General features: G+C 34.3%; 2 protein-coding genes across 10 annotated transcripts; both read left to right on the plus strand.

The window, feature by feature from the left end:
* Positions 1-170: 170 nt before the first annotated feature.
* LOC128214167 (uncharacterized) lies at positions 171-3740 on the plus strand. The gene is made up of 3 exons (XM_052920493.1): positions 171-361; positions 878-1082; positions 2164-3740. The coding sequence occupies exons 2-3, from the start codon at positions 906-908 to the stop codon at positions 2482-2484; spliced, it is 498 nt and encodes a 165-aa protein (XP_052776453.1). The 5' UTR covers positions 171-361; positions 878-905; the 3' UTR covers positions 2485-3740.
* Positions 3741-7452: 3712 nt separating this feature from the next.
* On the plus strand, positions 7453-16665 carry LOC128214168 (uncharacterized). 9 transcript variants are annotated; one of them, XM_052920495.1, is made up of 3 exons: positions 7453-7604; positions 12850-13054; positions 15793-16665. In XM_052920495.1, the coding sequence occupies exons 2-3, from the start codon at positions 12878-12880 to the stop codon at positions 16111-16113; spliced, it is 498 nt and encodes a 165-aa protein (XP_052776455.1). In that variant the 5' UTR covers positions 7453-7604; positions 12850-12877; the 3' UTR covers positions 16114-16665. The 9 variants fall into 9 exon arrangements, with proteins under 9 accessions (XP_052776455.1, XP_052776454.1, XP_052776460.1 ...); XM_052920494.1 differs by having other exon boundaries at positions 7460-7636; XM_052920500.1 differs by lacking the exon at positions 7453-7604 and adding an exon at positions 9293-9527.
* Positions 16666-18750: the final 2085 nt, after the last annotated feature.

Here is an 18750-nt window from a genome sequence, read left to right on the forward strand (position 1 = left end):
ACAGATGAGATTTCATTGAAAACAAACAAAGATAAAACTGTTAGATCTATAGAGTTTTAACCAATATCGGGTATATGATTAATAAATACAATACTCCTGACACGAGACGATACCAGTGCATAACAGGTAAAAGGTACAATATGAATGATGCTACTGTTGATGAGATATAAATTTTCTCAAAGTTCTTGCATCCTCGATAACTTATATCACCAGGACATCTTTTGTCATGATTCCAAACTCCACATGTGCGAGACTTCATGTGTTTGTTGAATGTTTCTCATGAATCCCTGAGTTTTGTCATAATTGATTTGCCCAGGAACAAGATATATAATTCAGTGTTTGGATATATGCTACATAAACTGTACGTATGCATTTAGTTTTTGCACAATCTAATCAGACTAAATGTGTTTCTTGTTAGTTGTATAATAACGCTTTCATTAACATATCATTTTTTAACAACTTTGAATTAACAGATAATGTTCATTATCAGAAAAAACACACACAAATATACACGCGTACCAGAAGAGTTTAAGTGATACTTTCATTTGTTTTCGAGGAATTATTGATGTAAACGATGTGATTCATTTGGAAGATAATATTAGTGTAAATGAGAGCTTCCAGATAATTAACATTAATACCGACTTTACCCAAAATGTTCAATATGATTGATGACGTGGTACTGCAGATATTAAACATATAATAAATGATGGTATTAGAAAGCAAAGAAGTCATGTTTATGGTATAACAAAAACAAATCTTTCTAATGCCAATCACATGTTGGCCGCCATACTCGTAACACATCCTACAGTCGAACAAATAGATAGAACACACGTAAGATGCAAGATTCTTCTCGTATATTGAAAAAAAATAATTCTAGAGTGATGTAGCAGCTCGCATGATCGTCAATGGAGAATGGAATCATCCCGCTGCGATACGGAAGTTTACCCGGGACTCTGCGGTTACCAAGGAGATACGAACACTGCACACAAAAAATGTCATCCATTGGGCCTGCGTCGAACGAAAACGAGACAGAGCGTATGCATGACCTGATGAAGGCAGTCATGTGGGTTAAGCAGGAACTGGTAGGTGATTGAATTCTTGCAGACAATATCTAAAGTGTGTCGCATCTGTTATACGAATAATTAGAAAATTGAAAATTTCGAGCTCGACAGCGCCTATATGTATCGCCAGTTTTATTTCATCTCTTTCATAAACGCAATATCATCATAAATCATGGCATCATTTCAGAGTATTAAATGTTTTATAAACAAAGAGCGCATACCATATTTATACATGAATGATGTGATGATGAATCATTATTTGACTGTCTTAATAACATGAGACGATTGCGTTTAGTGCGATCGTTAAGACAAGTAATGTTCAATAAGCACCTATCCTAACTCCTATTAATTTAATTCGCATCGACGGTATTCAAAATTAAAAGTTGTTTTAGTGCCGATAACATCTAAATTCAATAACTTCAACGAGGTATGAAATCATGTCTACACTATCTATCCTGTACGCTTTTATGGGAACAAACTAAAGTTTAATGGACATACTTGAATGTCAATTATTTTACAATATTGTAAATGGATCCCTTTTATGAATCTATTAGAACAGGGGATGTGGTAATTCAGTCTTTTATAGACTTGTAATTATTCATTATGTAAAACCGGTTGGAAATAAGCAACATATGGTTGCTTTTACTGACTTGTTTACATTTTAGGTTAAAGCTTAATAGGTCTTGCCCATGGTCCTCCACTCCCTCCCTCCCTCAAACCCAAAGGCACACACGAAGAAATATAGTTTGGTGAACTGGTGTGGCAAGGCCATGTCGTATACCATATGTATGGACAATGTAGGGTTCTCATCCACAAGTAAAACATTTTATGCTGAAATGTGTATTTAGATTATGTGAGGTGAAGGTTGTTTGACCATAACTGGTAGAGGAACCCCTGTCAAGGAATTTAAAGTAAAAAAAATAAATAATATGGTAACACCTGATTCTTGTCGGATCTTGAGAAAGTTTAGAGATATCCTGTTGTGGTACATAATTGTATATTACAAAAGCATCAGCAATATCACTAACACTTTTTAAAATATCTCTTTAGAAGTAATAATATTAAACGTTTTCTCGTGACATAAACCAAGCTTTACTTTCAGGTTTTACTGCGGCAGCACGACATTCTCCTAAAACGGCAGTTCTCTGATATTCATGACACAATTAAAAGCATGTGTAAGTCGCGCCGCTACAAGGACGCCGTGTGCACGAGTAACACAAGCCTCCAGTCGACCGGGAGTACCGAGTTCGGGATGGACAACTACTCGGTGAGGTCAGCCTCCAGTGTCACTGCCCTTGACGACTCGGACGAAGAAGAGGACGAACACTGCGAACTCTTGTTCCGTCCAAGAACTTCATCCATGAAAACAACGCGAGATCTCGCCGCTCTCGCGAGAAGGCGTGGCAGCAAGGAACTTATTTAGTTAATTCTTTTAACTGTAATATATGTATATATGTATGCACATGAGTATATTCCCAAATACTGGTGTTTTTAATAACTAATTGGATGAATTAAATATATCATGTTACATGATTTGAGTGCAATCCACTTCTAACAATTAGTATGCCCAAGTTTCATGAATATTTTGTAAAGATGTGCTTTCTGGAAGGATGGAAAAATGGATATTAAGTGCTCATAGAGTGTAATGCATAACACATAGTTCCGGGGGGGGGGGTGTCGACAAAGTAATGGCTGAAATATGAAACATTTCCATGAAATTATTATTCAATTGCTTGGATCTCCGATTGTGACGTTGCCTTTTCAGCTGACAGGAAACGTTATGCCATACGTTTGTGTGATTGAAATCCATTTAATATAACTATCAGTTTTATAATCGGAGACATGGGTTTCATACTATGAGCTCCCATTATATAGCACCGAAATCGAGTGTGACATTGATCCTTGTACTGACAACACCAATATTAAGCGCATACAAACATTAAATGGTGCCATATAATTCTGTGAAGTTTGATATGATGCCTTTTGACAGCAACAATATTGCTTAAAATTGCTTTGGACTAGATGTACCTCTAGATGAGAACCCCGAGATTAAATCATCATGATATGCGCAACACACCTTTTCATGCTGGTTTAATATTTTAATAGGTTTGACTTAAATCTCATTAAAGGTGATGTAGTTACTGCTAGGAATATGTGAACATCTTAAATGATTTTTCTTAATTATGACGGCGTCATTATGAGTCACCAAGACTATTGCAATACACAGACGAGCTTACAAAATAAGGCATTATATCTTTTACTGTCTTAATAAAGCAAGTGTTCTATGAATTAAGCAGAAGTATATGGTACTGAATACCCTCAGTGAGGACAATCATGCTGTGTCTAATGCATACGATGGATCTTGAGTGCGTTGGCAGGTTCAGACATGTGTTTTCGACAAGACACTCCAGATAGTTAATTACAAAATCTAAATCTGCAATTCAGGCAAATATCAATACACCTCTCCCTTCTCGTTATTTATATAGCATGCATATAAAAACTTGCCTTTATGCTGTATGTTTATGAAGTGACTTCTGGCTAGTAACACACAGTCACCTGTTCGAAACAAGGGTTTCCTATGGGCACTCTCTGCAGTTTTAAGACGGTGTGGTATATTTTTTGTATGTAGATCTGTGACTATGGTGTATCTGTATTTCTTTGAATGTATGTTATATGTAGTGTCATGACTGTTCGGTTTCTGTAGTTCTGTGACTATATGGTAATGTTAGCACTGTATGGTATCTGCAGTTTTAGACCTGCGTGGTATCTGTAATTTCTGGATTGTGTGGTATCTGTAGGTTAAGGGCGTCGGTGTGTAAAAGGCAGCACGTTACATACGGCAACAGCATGATACGGACTCAAAAGCGACAGAAAGTGTTTTAAACTGGAAATTTGGAATATGGAAAAAATGCATTTTTCGGTATTTTTAACATAACTGCATTACTAAACTCAATGCTATGATTTTAATTATGTCGTGGGCCATTACTTTGTTGGTCACAGCCACAAACAAAACCCAGTATGCGAACGTCAAAGGCTGGTTAAACATATACAAATTTTAACTAAGTCAAGGGCCTTAAATTTTCTCACACTGGAGGAAACTACACAAAATTCACAAAGTGTAAACCCTCACATGTTGGTTAACATTCCTGTAAAGTTTCATCACTCTGGCCGTCTTTTCGAGATATGCGCGACACAAGATTAATTGCTCTTTATGTCATATTCTCAAAATGTTAAAGATTATAACTCAACAATGGCTAAGCAATAACAAACAGGTGCATAACTTGACGATATGCGCGACATAAAATTAATCAAGGACCATAACTCTCCACTTTTTGAGCGCAGGAATACTAAAAACACAAGAGTTATGAAGTCCCATTTCTGCCACCTGGTGCTAACAGAAAGCAGCGTTGAATTTAAAGTGACACTCTTATTTATAATCAATTCATACACATGTATAACAAACATAAATTTTGAGCGATGATCCTTCGACTCCTTACTGCATTTATGGAAAAGAATAATAACTGCTAACAAGTTTATAACCCTGTATTTTATAGCTGAAAAGGCAAACATATTAAATGATTGGTGAATGCTGAAAGATTTAGTGTGATCTTCTATTGACTCATAAGGTAGAAATACCATATTTTCTGCACATTTCATTCAAATTAAACACAGTATCCTTCGTAAGAACCATTGTTTTCGACAATTATTAATCCTTTGTGGTAAATTTAATCAATTGTTTCAAATATGGCAAATCTTATTTTGCAGTTATAGTGCACCTTTAAGAGAAGAACGTGCAGCAATTGGTGTCGCTCATATTCACTTCTCCACCACGTTATTCGTCAACCAGTCAGCAAGCCCGTCATTAAGAAAACCACATACTTTATGTCCAGATATTGGGTTTATGGACCACGCATATATTAGCTTTGAGAAATAATGGTGGACAAGGCAATGAAATATATGGTGGATATTTCCACCTTGACATCTGGTAATTGTTATCACATGTAAACGGAGCGAATCGCGTTTTATATAATAAAATAAAAAAGGAGTTTTGAACGAGATAAATCAGCGTATTGTGCTCAATCATTATCTTTATCTTAAACAAAAAGGTTTTTAAACACAAACAATACAAATGTATTACTTTAGATCGATTATATTGAACGAGTATCCCATCAAGTCTTTCAATCTATTGCCCTTTTACCTCACCACCTTTCGGAATCATTTGTGATATTATGTTATATGTGAACATGTCTTTATAATAAGCAATTATCCATATAGTACTGAAGCTCATGTGAAGAACCATACAAAGGCTTGCCGCCGAATTTGCATAATATTTTGCTCCCGCAGCAGGTGAATGCACCCTTGCACCCCATGTCTCTTCAGTTATGTCATGTGAAGTATTTACATGAACTCAAGTATCTGTTTCAAGAGGCCCGTCAAAGGCTTCTTTAGAAAGTCAACGTGCATGGCTTATTGTATTTGGCATGCGTTATAAAAATGCAAGCCCAATTTATATTTTATTTCATGGCACCAACGAAAAGAGTGCGCATTCAATTGCTGATTATTGCTTGTGAATAACGTTGCTTATGTGAGAACGGTCAGTTTATCTACGCAAGTGTACAATATATAAACCACCGACTGTATATGTTTTCTAAGGCTATAATTTACAGAAGCTATAGGCGCAATGAACAGGTGCATAGTTTGCACCCGGGGCTGCTTGAAAATAATGTATCAAATGTAGAACTAAACACTTAAGCCGAAATCGGTGTTCAAATAGAAAGAATCTTTGAACTAGTGTACTCAAGACAGTTTACTGCATATCTATAGCACCAAGCAGAGAGTGAGTAGTAGGCCACATATCGGAAATGTTCGGACATCTAAAAATACTTAATAAGACACCTTCTTTACATGATAACCATTCAAATTTTCGTTTGTTACATTAATGATTTTTCTAGTGTCATAAATGATTGGGTATTATCCCGGGAAATGGAATTTACGTATTCATAAGTAAAACCACTGCTGCAGTGAGCCATTATCGTTGTACCGAGTCGTGAATATTCATGATGAACATTGTTTACCCGCAGTGTATTCGACAATTTGAGAAATGTATCTTGTCAATATCTGTAGCGAATATTTGTTTATCGAATATATGAAATAAATAGCTACCAGCACATATAATTTCACAAAAAATCTTTAATGAATACTAACAGTTTAAGCAGACACCTCTCTATTAAACGAGTGCTTTATCGCCCTCTAATATTAAAATTTAAATGCTATGGGGCCCTACACATTTATGCTTCACAAATAACCTGAATAAAATGTACCTCCTTGCGAATGAAAAACTCACAGAATTGTTCCCATTTTGCTGTTAAGATTATCAACATTGTCTACTGTTTGAAGATTATATTTGGACATGTCAAGGTAAGGAGGTTCTAGGTTGGCGTTTGACATTTTAAAACCTTGCCGCAATGTAAATATCGTTCGGATATATTAAGGATTCATCGACGAAAAAAGGGAAAGTACTTATATTTTAAAAAGGCGGCTCGCAAACGCTTCAAGAGTTTTACCCTTTAGTTTTTATTGCATTTTGACCTCAAATATGTTTTGATTTGTGCCCCGAATTAATGGCACTGGCGTATTGTGCGTTACGGCAGCTACGCCACTGTATAAAGCGTTTCTATTTAAACTGCATGGATCTTAAGCGGATTTCGATTTCATTCCAAATGATTTTAACCATTACAAAGCTGAAGAGAAAGGAGGATTGAAGGAGTATTGCGACTTCAGTGAAATATGAAACCGTTTAACGCAAAATTTACATTCGTATACACATTTGGCTGAAATAAAAACTTGTAAATACATTCATTTGCAAATAAAAGGAAATGGGTTGTTTTGATACGTTGCAAACAAGCAAAAATTATAATTGTTGGTGTATCGTATTCGTGTAAACGTAATAGAACACTTTAGGAATGTTTTAATAAGTTTAAAGTCATGTTTATAGATATGTATTGTGATGCAGTTATCGAAACGAAAACAAATACATTAACCATGCTTAGCATTAGAGATGGGGAGTATTAGTTTAACAGGTGTTGATAGAAAGACAAAGCTAGATGTCAAAAAAGTGAACAAGAGGAGATCTAAATCCATCAACCCAATCCAAACAGACTTTTGTCAAAGGGATTAGAGCCGCTTTTATGTCATACCTACATTATTTTGTGAGTTTTTATATAAAAGCAACTTGTGCATGTGTGTTTACAATCCAAAGCCACATTAATGTGAGTTATGTCTGTGTATGTATGACTTAAAAGATCCAGTACGTTGCAAAAGAAATCATTTATCGTGAAAGTATACAAACCATTAAATTTTATTGCAGTTTTCTTACAAACCTTTTTTGAACGTGTTCTTCCATTTAAACTGGTTTACAAAGCATGCAGCATGATAGTGCACAAGTATAATATTTAAACTGAAAATCGTTTAATTAGCTTAAAGTGTTCTGTTTGTTATATAAGATCTGATAAGGCTAAAATCACGGATTACTCCTCATTAAAGGCAAGCAAAATACTTATCCGGTATTTAATAAGGTAAATATTAGGCACTGCGCTAGAATCAATTGCGATTCATGGTCCGAGTTAACTTAAAAGTCAATGAATTTCGTAGGATTTCGTAGGATTATTTTATGTGCACAGTCTTAGCCTAACGTTAGTTGTTTTACAACAATGCTATTTAAACGATTAAAGCATTGTTTGTTTCAAATTTTAGTTCATTCGATTATACAATATGCATAGCATTTACATATGACATACATGAAGAAACAAATTCTGGAGAAACTAAACAGAGATGTATCGCTTTCTTTTTTATCATAAAAACAACACTTTTTAAAAACAATATTAAAACAACTTTAAAGATATAACTGAAACAAGATATTGAACATGTACAGTAAAATATAACACTAATGATGATAAAGCGATGTATGTAAACAGCAGTAAATAACATCTTTATTTCTAATCTACACCATACTTTAACGTTATTTTTATGCAACCTTTCAGTGTCAAATGTATATAAGAGTGCATGCATTTAGTTGGCTGATATTGTCGAGTTCAATAAATGATAATAAAATTTCTAAAACTAAACCTTAAATTATTTCGGTTAATTACAGAAAAGTATTTCCTTTGTACATATATTTCTTGTGTTATGGTTTTATAAGAAGTTAAGAAGCGAGCATGAAATGCTTGTTTAAAATATTCTGAATGGTGTACAGTGGCTTCATAAAGTGTTTGGTCAGTTTCAAAAACGACATATATTAGAAAAAAATATTGTATTGAGAAGGCTGCTTCTCTGCGTATAACTTAAAGACAACACGTTACCTAATTACCGTATTTTACCGTATATCTATCTCACTCGAATTTGTGTAGTTCTTGAAAAAATAATATTGTATTTTATAAATTATGTTGATTAATGACGAAAGCTTTTTCACAATTTGTAGTCGTCGTATAACATGTCATGCTAAACTATAGATTATATTTGATTTTCATTGTAAATTTATAATAGCTCATTGTTGGAATATAAACAATTAAATGTAATATTTTAATGAATACACATAATCCCCTAACAAAAAACACGCTAATAATGCAATATAAATTAAACACAGTAAGTTTCAAAGAGTTTCGGAGATAACTAGTAATCTAATTTAGATTCATGTGATAATGAGAAAGACAACAGCATTAAAACTTTAATGCATTATGACATTGTGACGAAAAGATGATTGATATGTTATCAAAGTGAAACAACTTAAAATATATAATAGCCCAATATAACACATGAAATAAAGGAACTCATAAAAAGAAACAAGGGAATTTAAATAAAATAAGGGAACTTCACTAAAAGTCTTAGTTAATAATGGACAGTTTAATGTCGAGTTAATTTCCTTAACAAAATACTGTATTTGAAACTATTGTATATATACAACAAATAATTCATCTTTCTTGTTTTGTCATGGTCCAACGCCAAAAAGATATTCACTCAGATTCGACATTGTTAACTGATAAGCCCCCAAAACTCTTGTGTATTATTTCACCAAAAACTGATAACTATATTAGATATCATAGAAAAAAAGATTACACTGTTATATCTTTAAATTTTGAAGCAATATCAGGTATATGATTAATATACCGCTCTACTCCTGATACGAGACTGATCAGGGGAAAGAAAGTCCTAGTATAAATGATGCTCATGTCAGCGAGATATACATTTTCTTAAAGCCCTTGCAAACTCGATAACTTATATCATCACGATATCTTTTGTCATAATTCCAAACTTAACATGTGCGGTACTGCATGTGCTTGATGAGTTTTTAATGAATATTTGAGAATTTTCGAAAATAAATTCTCTGCTCATCTGTTTTTTTTTGTAATAATTGATCTGCAAAGGAACACGATTATAGAATTCATAGTTTGGATATATTCTATATGAACTGTACGTATGTATTATTTTTTGTATGACCTGAAACTTAATGATTTCTTGTTAGTTTTATAATGATGGTTTCATAAACAAATGATCTTTTAAGAAATTGTCTGTACACTCTTTATAAGTATGTGCAATTATCATTCAGATTAAAAGATTATGTTTAGAATATCAGAAAATAAACAATATACAAACGCACGAGAACAGTTCACATCCGGGATAACTGAAAATATTGAATCAAATATGAAACCAAACACTTAAACGGAAATCGGCGTTTAAATAGAAACAATCTTTGAACTAGTTTACTTATGTCACTTAAATCAATTAGTTAGAATGCATATCTATAGCACCAAGCCGAGAGTGAGTAGTAGGCCACATACAGGATATGTTCGGGCAATTAAAGCCTTACATGATAACCAGTAACCGTTTGTTTCAAGAATACTCTACTAGTTCAAAACATACATGCAACATTGTATTAAAACTTCACGGACCATAAACGGATTGTATTTTCTTTATAAAGATGCTTTGCAGCGAAAAGGGCGAATATTGGAAATTCAGTGATATTGGAAACTGTTTTTCACAAAAGTTACATAAGTATACACATTTGGTTTGGAATAAAAACATTGTAAATAAACTTATTTGCAAACAATAGAAAATGCGTTGTTTACGTTAAGGGCAAGCACACGTTATAAAGGTTGGTGGATCTTATTCGTGAAATGGAAACAGCACAGTCTAGGTATGCTTGCATTAGTTTAAAGATATCTTTATAAAATGTAATGAGTAGTTATATAAAGAAAACTATTTCTGATTAAGGACATAAAACAAATGCATACCTCATGCTTAGCCTTATAACTGGGGCGTTAATGCTTCACAGTTTTTTGATAGAAAGTCGCAGCTATATGTCAACGAGTTAACAAGAGCAAACTCAATCCATCAACCCAATCCAAACAACCCTTTGTCGAAGGGATAAGAGCCGCCTTATATGTAATACCCAGATAGATTTTGTGTGTTTAACTTGATGAAAGCAACTTTGATTATGTGACTTCACCAGCCAGTTTAAGGTGAGTTATGTGTTTCAGTAATACGGGCTTACAAAACCCGTAGATTGGAACTTTACGGGTATGATATGTTTAAACTGAAAACCGTTTAATTAGCTTGAAGTGTTCTGTTTGTGATATAAATGCTGATAAGGCTATAATCACAGATTAATCTTCATTAAACGCAAGAAAAATTCTTCTCCTGTATTTAATAAATTTGGCTGGAAGCAAATACAATTCATTGTCCGAATTAACTTTAAAGTCAATTAATTCCGTAGGATTATTTGATATGCACATACTTGGTCTAAGGTAAGTTGCTTTACATTTTTGACATTTTTTCAAACCATTGAACGAATTACATTTCTTATTTTCATTTTATTTATTTTTCCATAATACAATGTGATAGCATATAGATATAAAATAAATGCAAAAACATACAAATATAATTTTCTGGAGTAAAACAGAGATGTTAATGGCCTTCTTTTCTCCAAAAACAACAACATGTTTTGAATAAAATTAATATCAAAATAAATAATCAAAACAAAATATGGATGGTGTGAAGTTAGAATTTGAAATAATGATAAAACTCTGCTTGTAACATATTTATATCAAATCTAGATTATACTCGAACGTTAAATGTATGGAAACTTTCAGTGGAAGCTTTATAATTACAGGAGAGTATATGCATTGCAATTCTAGAGAGGTGTATTTTTTTCTTTTCTCTGCTCGTATTATTGTCCTACAGGAAGTTATGTTGCGAACATACATGATTGTTTCAAGTATTTTAAATAGTGTACAGTGGTTTCATAATATGCGTCGCTAGTATCAAATGATGTATAAATCTCAAATAACTTGAGTTTACGAGCTGCTTTCTTCGATAAAACAACAACAACTTGTTACCTAATTAGGTGTATAGATCTTAATAGTGTGTAGTTCTCGATATTATATTTTATTTTATTTTATAAGTGATTAAGGACTACGGTGTTTTTTACAAATATGTATTACCCGTATTACAAGGCGTATTTTTACACTTCATCCCAAAATTGAAAACGCTTATAATGCAATATAAATTTAAACATAGTACATTTCAAAGCTAAGCTGAAAACTAGTAATTCTAATTTAAATTCCTGTCATTATAATAAACCCAACATCATTGAAACGGTAATACATTGTGAATATGTGACGAAACGATAATGTAAACGATATCCAAGTAGCATTATAGTCCAATACCAATATAGCACATACAATAGAGGAACTTATTTAATGAATCAAGGAACTTAAATAAAATTAGGTAACTTATCTTCAAGTTTTTGTTAACTATGGACACTTTAAAAGTAGACTTAATTTCCTACACACAGTAATTTATGTTAAACTAATGTAAACATACAATAATTATATCACTCGCTGGTTTTTGTCACGATCCAATGCATATAAAGTATTTACTTGACTTAGATTGATAAACGTGTTAAAATCAGTTTAAGAATCGCCATTGTTAACTGATAAGCCATAAACACGCTTGTGTATTATTTTAGCAAAAAGGGATATTCTACAAAACACTTTTACATCTGTAAAGTTTTAAGCAACAACATATATATCATTAACATACCGCTCTTCTCCTGATGTAAGGGGAAACCAGGGTATAACAGCGGAGAGCAGTTGGAATGATGCTCATGTGGATGGTATATTCATTTTCTCAAATTTCATGCATGCTCGATAACTTATATCACCAGTCAGGACAACTTTTGTCAAGGTTCTAAACTCCACATGTGCGGGACTTCATGTGTTTGATGAATGTTTCTCATGAATCGCTGAGAATTTTGGAGAAGAAATGCTCTGTTCGTCTGATTTTTGTCAAAATTGATTTGCCTAGGAACAAGATATATAATGCACTGTTTGGATATATGCTACATAAACTGTACGTATGCATATTCTTTTGCCTAGTATACTCAGAATCAGTGTATTTCTTGTTAATTGTGTACACTAGTGACGCTTTTCTTAACAAGTTTAATATTAACAACTTATCTTTGTACAATGCAAACATGTGTAATGTTCTCAAAATTAACAGATGGTGTTTCATGAATCAGAAAAAAAATAAAATATAACGCGTACCTGAACAGTTAAAGTGGTGCTCTCATTTGCTTCCGAAGCATAGTTTGTGAAAACGAGGCTTTTTATTAAGCATATGATAATAGTGTTACTGAGAGATGCCAATGATTAATATTAACAGACGTATAGGAAAAAATGCCGGTTGCAAGACTCTTTCCTTAGTCTGATATACCTATACATTTCTTTTCCAGAAAGATGTAGCAGCTCGCATGATCGTCAATGGAGAATGGAATCATCCCGCTACGACACGGAAGTTTGCCCGGGACTCTGCGGTTACCAAAAAGATACGAACACTGCACACAAAAAATGGCATCCATTGCGCCTGTGTCGAACGAAAACGAGACAGAGCGTATTCACGACCTGATGAAGGCAGTCATGTGGGTTAAGCAGGAACTGGTATGTGATTGTGTTCTTGCCGACAATTTATACAGTATGTCGCATCTGTTATAAGCATACTTTGAGAATTCGAACTCGACAGTGCCTGTATATATCGACAGTTTTATTTCATCTAATTCCTCTATGTGATATTATCAAAGAATCCATGTCAGAGTATTATTTTTTTTATAAGCACAGGAAGCATTCCACGTATATACTTTCTTGATGATTCATTATTTGATTGTTTTAATAGCATTGGCAATTTATGTATTGCTCCACGTCAAGGTACTAAGTGATAGGCCGGGTCGATCTCGTATGGATGAAAGGAAAACGTAACACAAGCTTTGAATGAAAATAGGGCATTTATCAATGCAATAAAAGTGTTTTTACGAAATATCGTAAAATAAAACATAAGTGTCAATAGCATGTGTATAAGAACATTTCCCGAAATACATATATGGGTGGAAAAACCGCAAGTGCGATCATTGGGTTGCTTCCCGGCGACATTTAATTTTAAATAAGCACATATCCTAACTTATGTTAATTTCATTCGCATCAATGCTATTCAAAATTTAAATTGAAAGTTGTTTTAGTGCCGATAACATCTAAAATTCAATAACTTCAACGAGCTATGAAATCATGTCTACACTATCTAATTTGTACGCTTTCAGGGGAACAAAATAAAGTTTAATGGCCATCATTAGATGTCACTTATTTTACATCATTGCAAATTGAACCCGTTTATAAATCTTTTAGAACGGGGAATGTGGTAATTCAGTCTTTTATAGACTTGTAATTATTCATTATGTAAAACCGGTTGGAAATGAGCAACAGATGGTTGTTTTCACCGACTTGTTTACATTTTAGGTTAAAGCTTAAATATGTCTTGCCAATGGTCCGCCGCCCTCTCCCTTACATCCAATGGCATGCATGGAGACATATAGCTTGTTGAAAAAAATGTGGCCATACACTGGCGTATAACATATGCATGGACAAAGTTGGGTTCTCATCCACGCGTAAAACATTTCTTTCTATTTGATATATTTGGATTATGCAAGGACAAGGTATTTGACCATACCTGATACAGTAACCCCTGTAAGTGATTATAAAGTTGAAAAAGACAAAAGAAAAATATGGTAACACCTGATTATTGTCGAAACTTGAGAAAGTTGCGTGCTATTCTGTTGTGGAACGTATTCATTTTTCAAAACACTTACTGGTAGAACTGTTGCATAAATGGCATACTTTTAAAGTTAGGTTTGAAATATATCATTTATTATTTTTGACCTACTATTTTTTAATAGTTGTATATAATTTGTAATTAGCTTTCTATAATTAAAGCGCGCCAATTTTTCTTTCATGCATATAATATACATTATTTGTATTAGTTATATAGCATCCATGTTTAATATTTGTATTCATTGACGACATACTATGTATCGTATTTTTTTTTAAATATATTTGTAATTATTAGAAGATGATTAATATACCTCTCATAGTCATCACTCAGGCGCTTCTCTGCATGAGCCGATTGGATCAAATCCATACGCTGTGATCTAAGTAGTTCCACATCTAAAGTGCATATGTTTTACATAACTGTCATATGTATTCGCAGTTTATGTCAGTCAAAGTTTTATTCGTATAAAACTGAATCTTAAAATCTAATAAAATAACTGAATTAATGAATATATCGCCTATTGTAAAAATACGTGTTCTGAAAAAAACCTACCTTTTCAACATTGGGCCCTGTTACGATTCTGGTGAATGCACCGACTTGATGCTATGAATAAAGCTTTTTCTTTTAACAATACAGGTTGAATTTTTTATACTGGGTCCTTACATCTAAATGAGGTCGTGACCTTTGAATCGTGAACAAATCAGCGGAGAGTATTTACACATTCTCCATTAATATATTTGCATTATATTGAATAGTATGACTCTCGCCCTCGGATCAAGCTTTTATAAGTGTTGGTGTTATATGTGTCTGAGATCAGTGGGGTTGAGCTTTATCTCAAGACTTGTGTAATAGACCACAAAATTCAACTGAGTCCATTTGGAGTTGAAAATCATACTCAAAAGAACCAGATCGCATTAAAAATCAGTTTGTGAAACATACGTGAAATAATGTTGGTTTTTACAAAGTAAGATATGAGAGGGATATCTCCTATAAACTTGAAAATCTTAGTAATTCTTGTGTTGACCTCATTGGAACTATATTGCATATTAATTTTATAAATAAGATAATACAGGGGGATCGCTCAAGCCATTCAGCACTATAGTTGATTTGATTTTTCCTTTGAGAGTTGGAGCTATTTTTCAATTAAAAAAATGACCCCGACAACCCGATCCAACCGGTAATTTTTCATGGGTAATATTAATTTTTGTTACACCAGCTTATGTGGAAATATTATTTTCATTTATTCCTGGCACAATTGAAGTTTACAACGTTTTACAAATTTTAATGCAATATCACTCTCGCAAAAGGATCGTACAGATTTGAGCGAGATATGAAATTATGTGATGGTGTTGGTATCGTTGTTGACACATCTGGCCACATAAGCCAGATTATAGCTCTTTATGGAGCAGAACTGTCAGTGACGGCAACATTGTCACCCCTCGTTACGACTGAGTCAAGTTTTAGAAGTGTCAAGAAGATGTTCTAGTACGTATTAGTATATTGTATTCGGTTATTTAATAACCGACCGATTTTAATGATATAAAAAAGTTTTCTCGTGACATAAACCAAGCTTTATTTTCAGGTTTTACTGCGGCAGCACGACATTCTCCTTAAACGACAGTTCCGTGATATTCATGACACAATAAAAAGCCTGTGTAAGTCGCGCCGCTACAAAGGCGCCGTGTGCACGAGTAACACAAGCCTCCAGTCGACCGGGAGTACTGAGTTCGGGATGGACAACTACTCGGTGCGGTCAGCCTCAAGTGTTACTGCCCTTGATGACTCGGACGAAGATCTGGACGAACACTGCGAACTCTTATTCCGTCCGAGAACTTCATCCATGAAAACAACGCGTGATCTCGCCGCTCTCGCGAGAAGGCGGGGCAGCAAGGAACTTATTTAGTTGTAGGTAGCCGCGATTGCCTTAATTGGAATACATGAATATATGGTTGCACATGATGATATACCTCAGTATAAAAGTGTTTTGATAACTATCTAGATGTTTTAAACATGTTGCATGATTTAAATGCAATCCACTTCAGTTTCAGAACATGAAACATTCGCATAATTCTATCTTTACGAGTAGAAGGTGTTATGCATAACTGCAACATATAAACGGTACTGGAAGTGTGTGGGAACATGGGCATCATAATGTATGTTTTACTATGTGTACACATGTATATGTTGGTTTCTAGCGAACGGTGCTATAAACACGAATGCCTCGATTTTCGTGGCGTTGTTAAAATTGTGTACAGATTCTGGACTTATTTATCTGTTTTGTTTTCAAAATTTGTTGAGACAGCAAAATTGTTTGGGCGGTTTCTGATCGTGTATTGCTTACTCAAACGTTGCTTGATAATTTAGAGTAAGTTTTGATGATTGCATAATATGTTAATTATATATTATATCTAATAAATACAGCTGCCAACTGTTTTTACATAAATTATTGAAAATCGCCGTACATTCCATATGCTTACCACTTTCTGTAAAATCGTTATTATCCTTCCAGTAACAACAATTGTTTACAAATATATTTAATGAAACAACAAACAAGCATAGTATTACAAACAAACTATAGTAAATAACCGGAGAGAGGGATTTTAGAGCGGCGTATACAAATATCCAATACAATTTTTGTGAAACAAAAAGGTTACATTGGTGTTAAGATGGAAACCGAGACAAAATCGTACTGCACGGCTTAGCATTTGTGACGTCATATACCACGTGACATCTGTGCGACACAATATTAACTGCTTTATATGTCATATTCTCACAACGTACTGGGTCATAACTATGCACGTAGTTGGAAGAAGCAAACAACATGCAGATGCACAACTTCATACGCTGCGTAACATTACTGTGAAGTTACATCATATACTTTGTTCGACACATGACTGCATGGTTGAAATGCTTTTCTTACCTAAGTCAAGGGCCATAGCTTTCCGAGTCGCACACACCATCTAATGTGCAGAACTTTAAATGCTGCTTAACAGTCCTCGCAAGTCTCATTTCTCTGGCTAACATACTTTTGAAGATGCACTTTATGGTAGTTTTAACTAAATCAAGGCCAAAACTCAAAACGCACTTTTTGAGCGAAGCAATACACAAAAACTCTTTACACACAACTGCAGATCCTGGTTGGAGATGCGTTTGCAGTTTTATTACTTTGGCTCATACACCTTTGAAGAAACGCGTGGCACAAAGTTAAATTCTCTTAATGCTATTGATCCCCACTTACTAAAACACCCGATGCACAGCCTCGCATGCTGCTGAACATTCCTCTCAATATAGCTATTTCTTTGTTAGAAACCCTATACTATTTGATGTCGGACGGACGGACAAAGCCAAATCTATATTTCAGTCGGGGCATACAAAATTTTGGTGAAGAAAACGGTTAGATGATTCAAAATAAGATTTAGATAGTACTTCGTAAATCCAGACAGTGGGTGAATATCTCGAGGTAACTATTTAGAAGCTCCGTGGCCTATAATTGATCATATTCCCTTTAACAACTGTATCCATTAAACTGTTCTGGAGAAGAGTAACGCAGTCATTTAAGAATGTTTCACTTTTAAACCAGTTGCTATATCAAATATTCCAACTGTACAACTTACGGCTACTGACGGGCCTTCGAAGCATTTACACCATATTTTTATATTCTCTCGTAACGCTCAGACGCAGCAATTTATTAGGATGGCCCCTTCGATTGGGTGGAAGTGAGCAACGCTATCGTACCATAAGCTCGTCTGCTTACGACCAAGATTTGTTTAACACTTGCACAATTTAACTGTGAAGTTCATTTTTGTTTCGTGGATTCATTTTTCTTTTGATATATGACTTTTTGGTTTATGGATGCTGGGTACGTACTTTTTTGAGCCTGTGGCATTTGGCGCCCAACGTTGCTAAACGTCACGTGAAATGGTAATATTTAATTATGAGTTAACTACTCGCTGTGCGCCCTGGGTTTGCCACTGCTGTATCAACCACTTTATTTATCGATCCAGATCGACGACCGACTGTGAAACATACCGGCCGATTTCAAGGAATCTCAAATAATACACCCATTAGTCTGTTTAAATGGTAGATCAAATGTCATTTCATATATCTGGTACTCACATTTTTTAATAGTTATACGACATTTCTTAAGGGTTTGGTACATGTGCGATGACTTGGTATGTGATTTGACAGAATAGCGTTTGGAGGCTCTTCGAGTGATTATGCGCGAGAAATACACTTGGAACGAATGTCAATGCACACATTGAATTATTGCTACTACTTCGTAGTATGCCATTGGTTTAATTGGGTTACATACATATATGAGCTATTGCAGAGACATGACATACACGAAAGGACTTTAACTTCTGTTATCAGTAAAGCAAATTGACCACGCCTCTATCTTCTCTCTCTCTCGTATGCGACTACGTTACAAAGGGACATGTCGGTACACTAGCAACGGCATCGCTTGATATATTGAACATTAGTAACATAACTACGTGGCATAAGACCATAGGCATATTATTTCTTTGTTTGAACTTTTATA

The sequence above is a fragment of the Mya arenaria genome, chromosome 13 (genome assembly GCF_026914265.1).
Source record: "Mya arenaria isolate MELC-2E11 chromosome 13, ASM2691426v1".
Classification (NCBI taxonomy): Eukaryota; Metazoa; Mollusca; class Bivalvia; order Myida; family Myidae; genus Mya; species Mya arenaria.

Excerpts from the sequence above, each read along its gene's own strand:
- LOC128214168 (XM_052920495.1), top strand. The coding sequence starts at position 12,878 with ATGGAGAATGGAATCATCCCGCTACGACACGGAAGTTTGCCCGGGACT. Across the intron at positions 13,055-15,792 it reads TGTGGGTTAAGCAGGAACTG|GTTTTACTGCGGCAGCACGA; the intron begins GTATGTGATTGT and ends CTTTATTTTCAG.
- LOC128214167 (XM_052920493.1), top strand. The coding sequence starts at position 906 with ATGGAGAATGGAATCATCCCGCTGCGATACGGAAGTTTACCCGGGACT. Across the intron at positions 1,083-2,163 it reads TGTGGGTTAAGCAGGAACTG|GTTTTACTGCGGCAGCACGA; the intron begins GTAGGTGATTGA and ends CTTTACTTTCAG.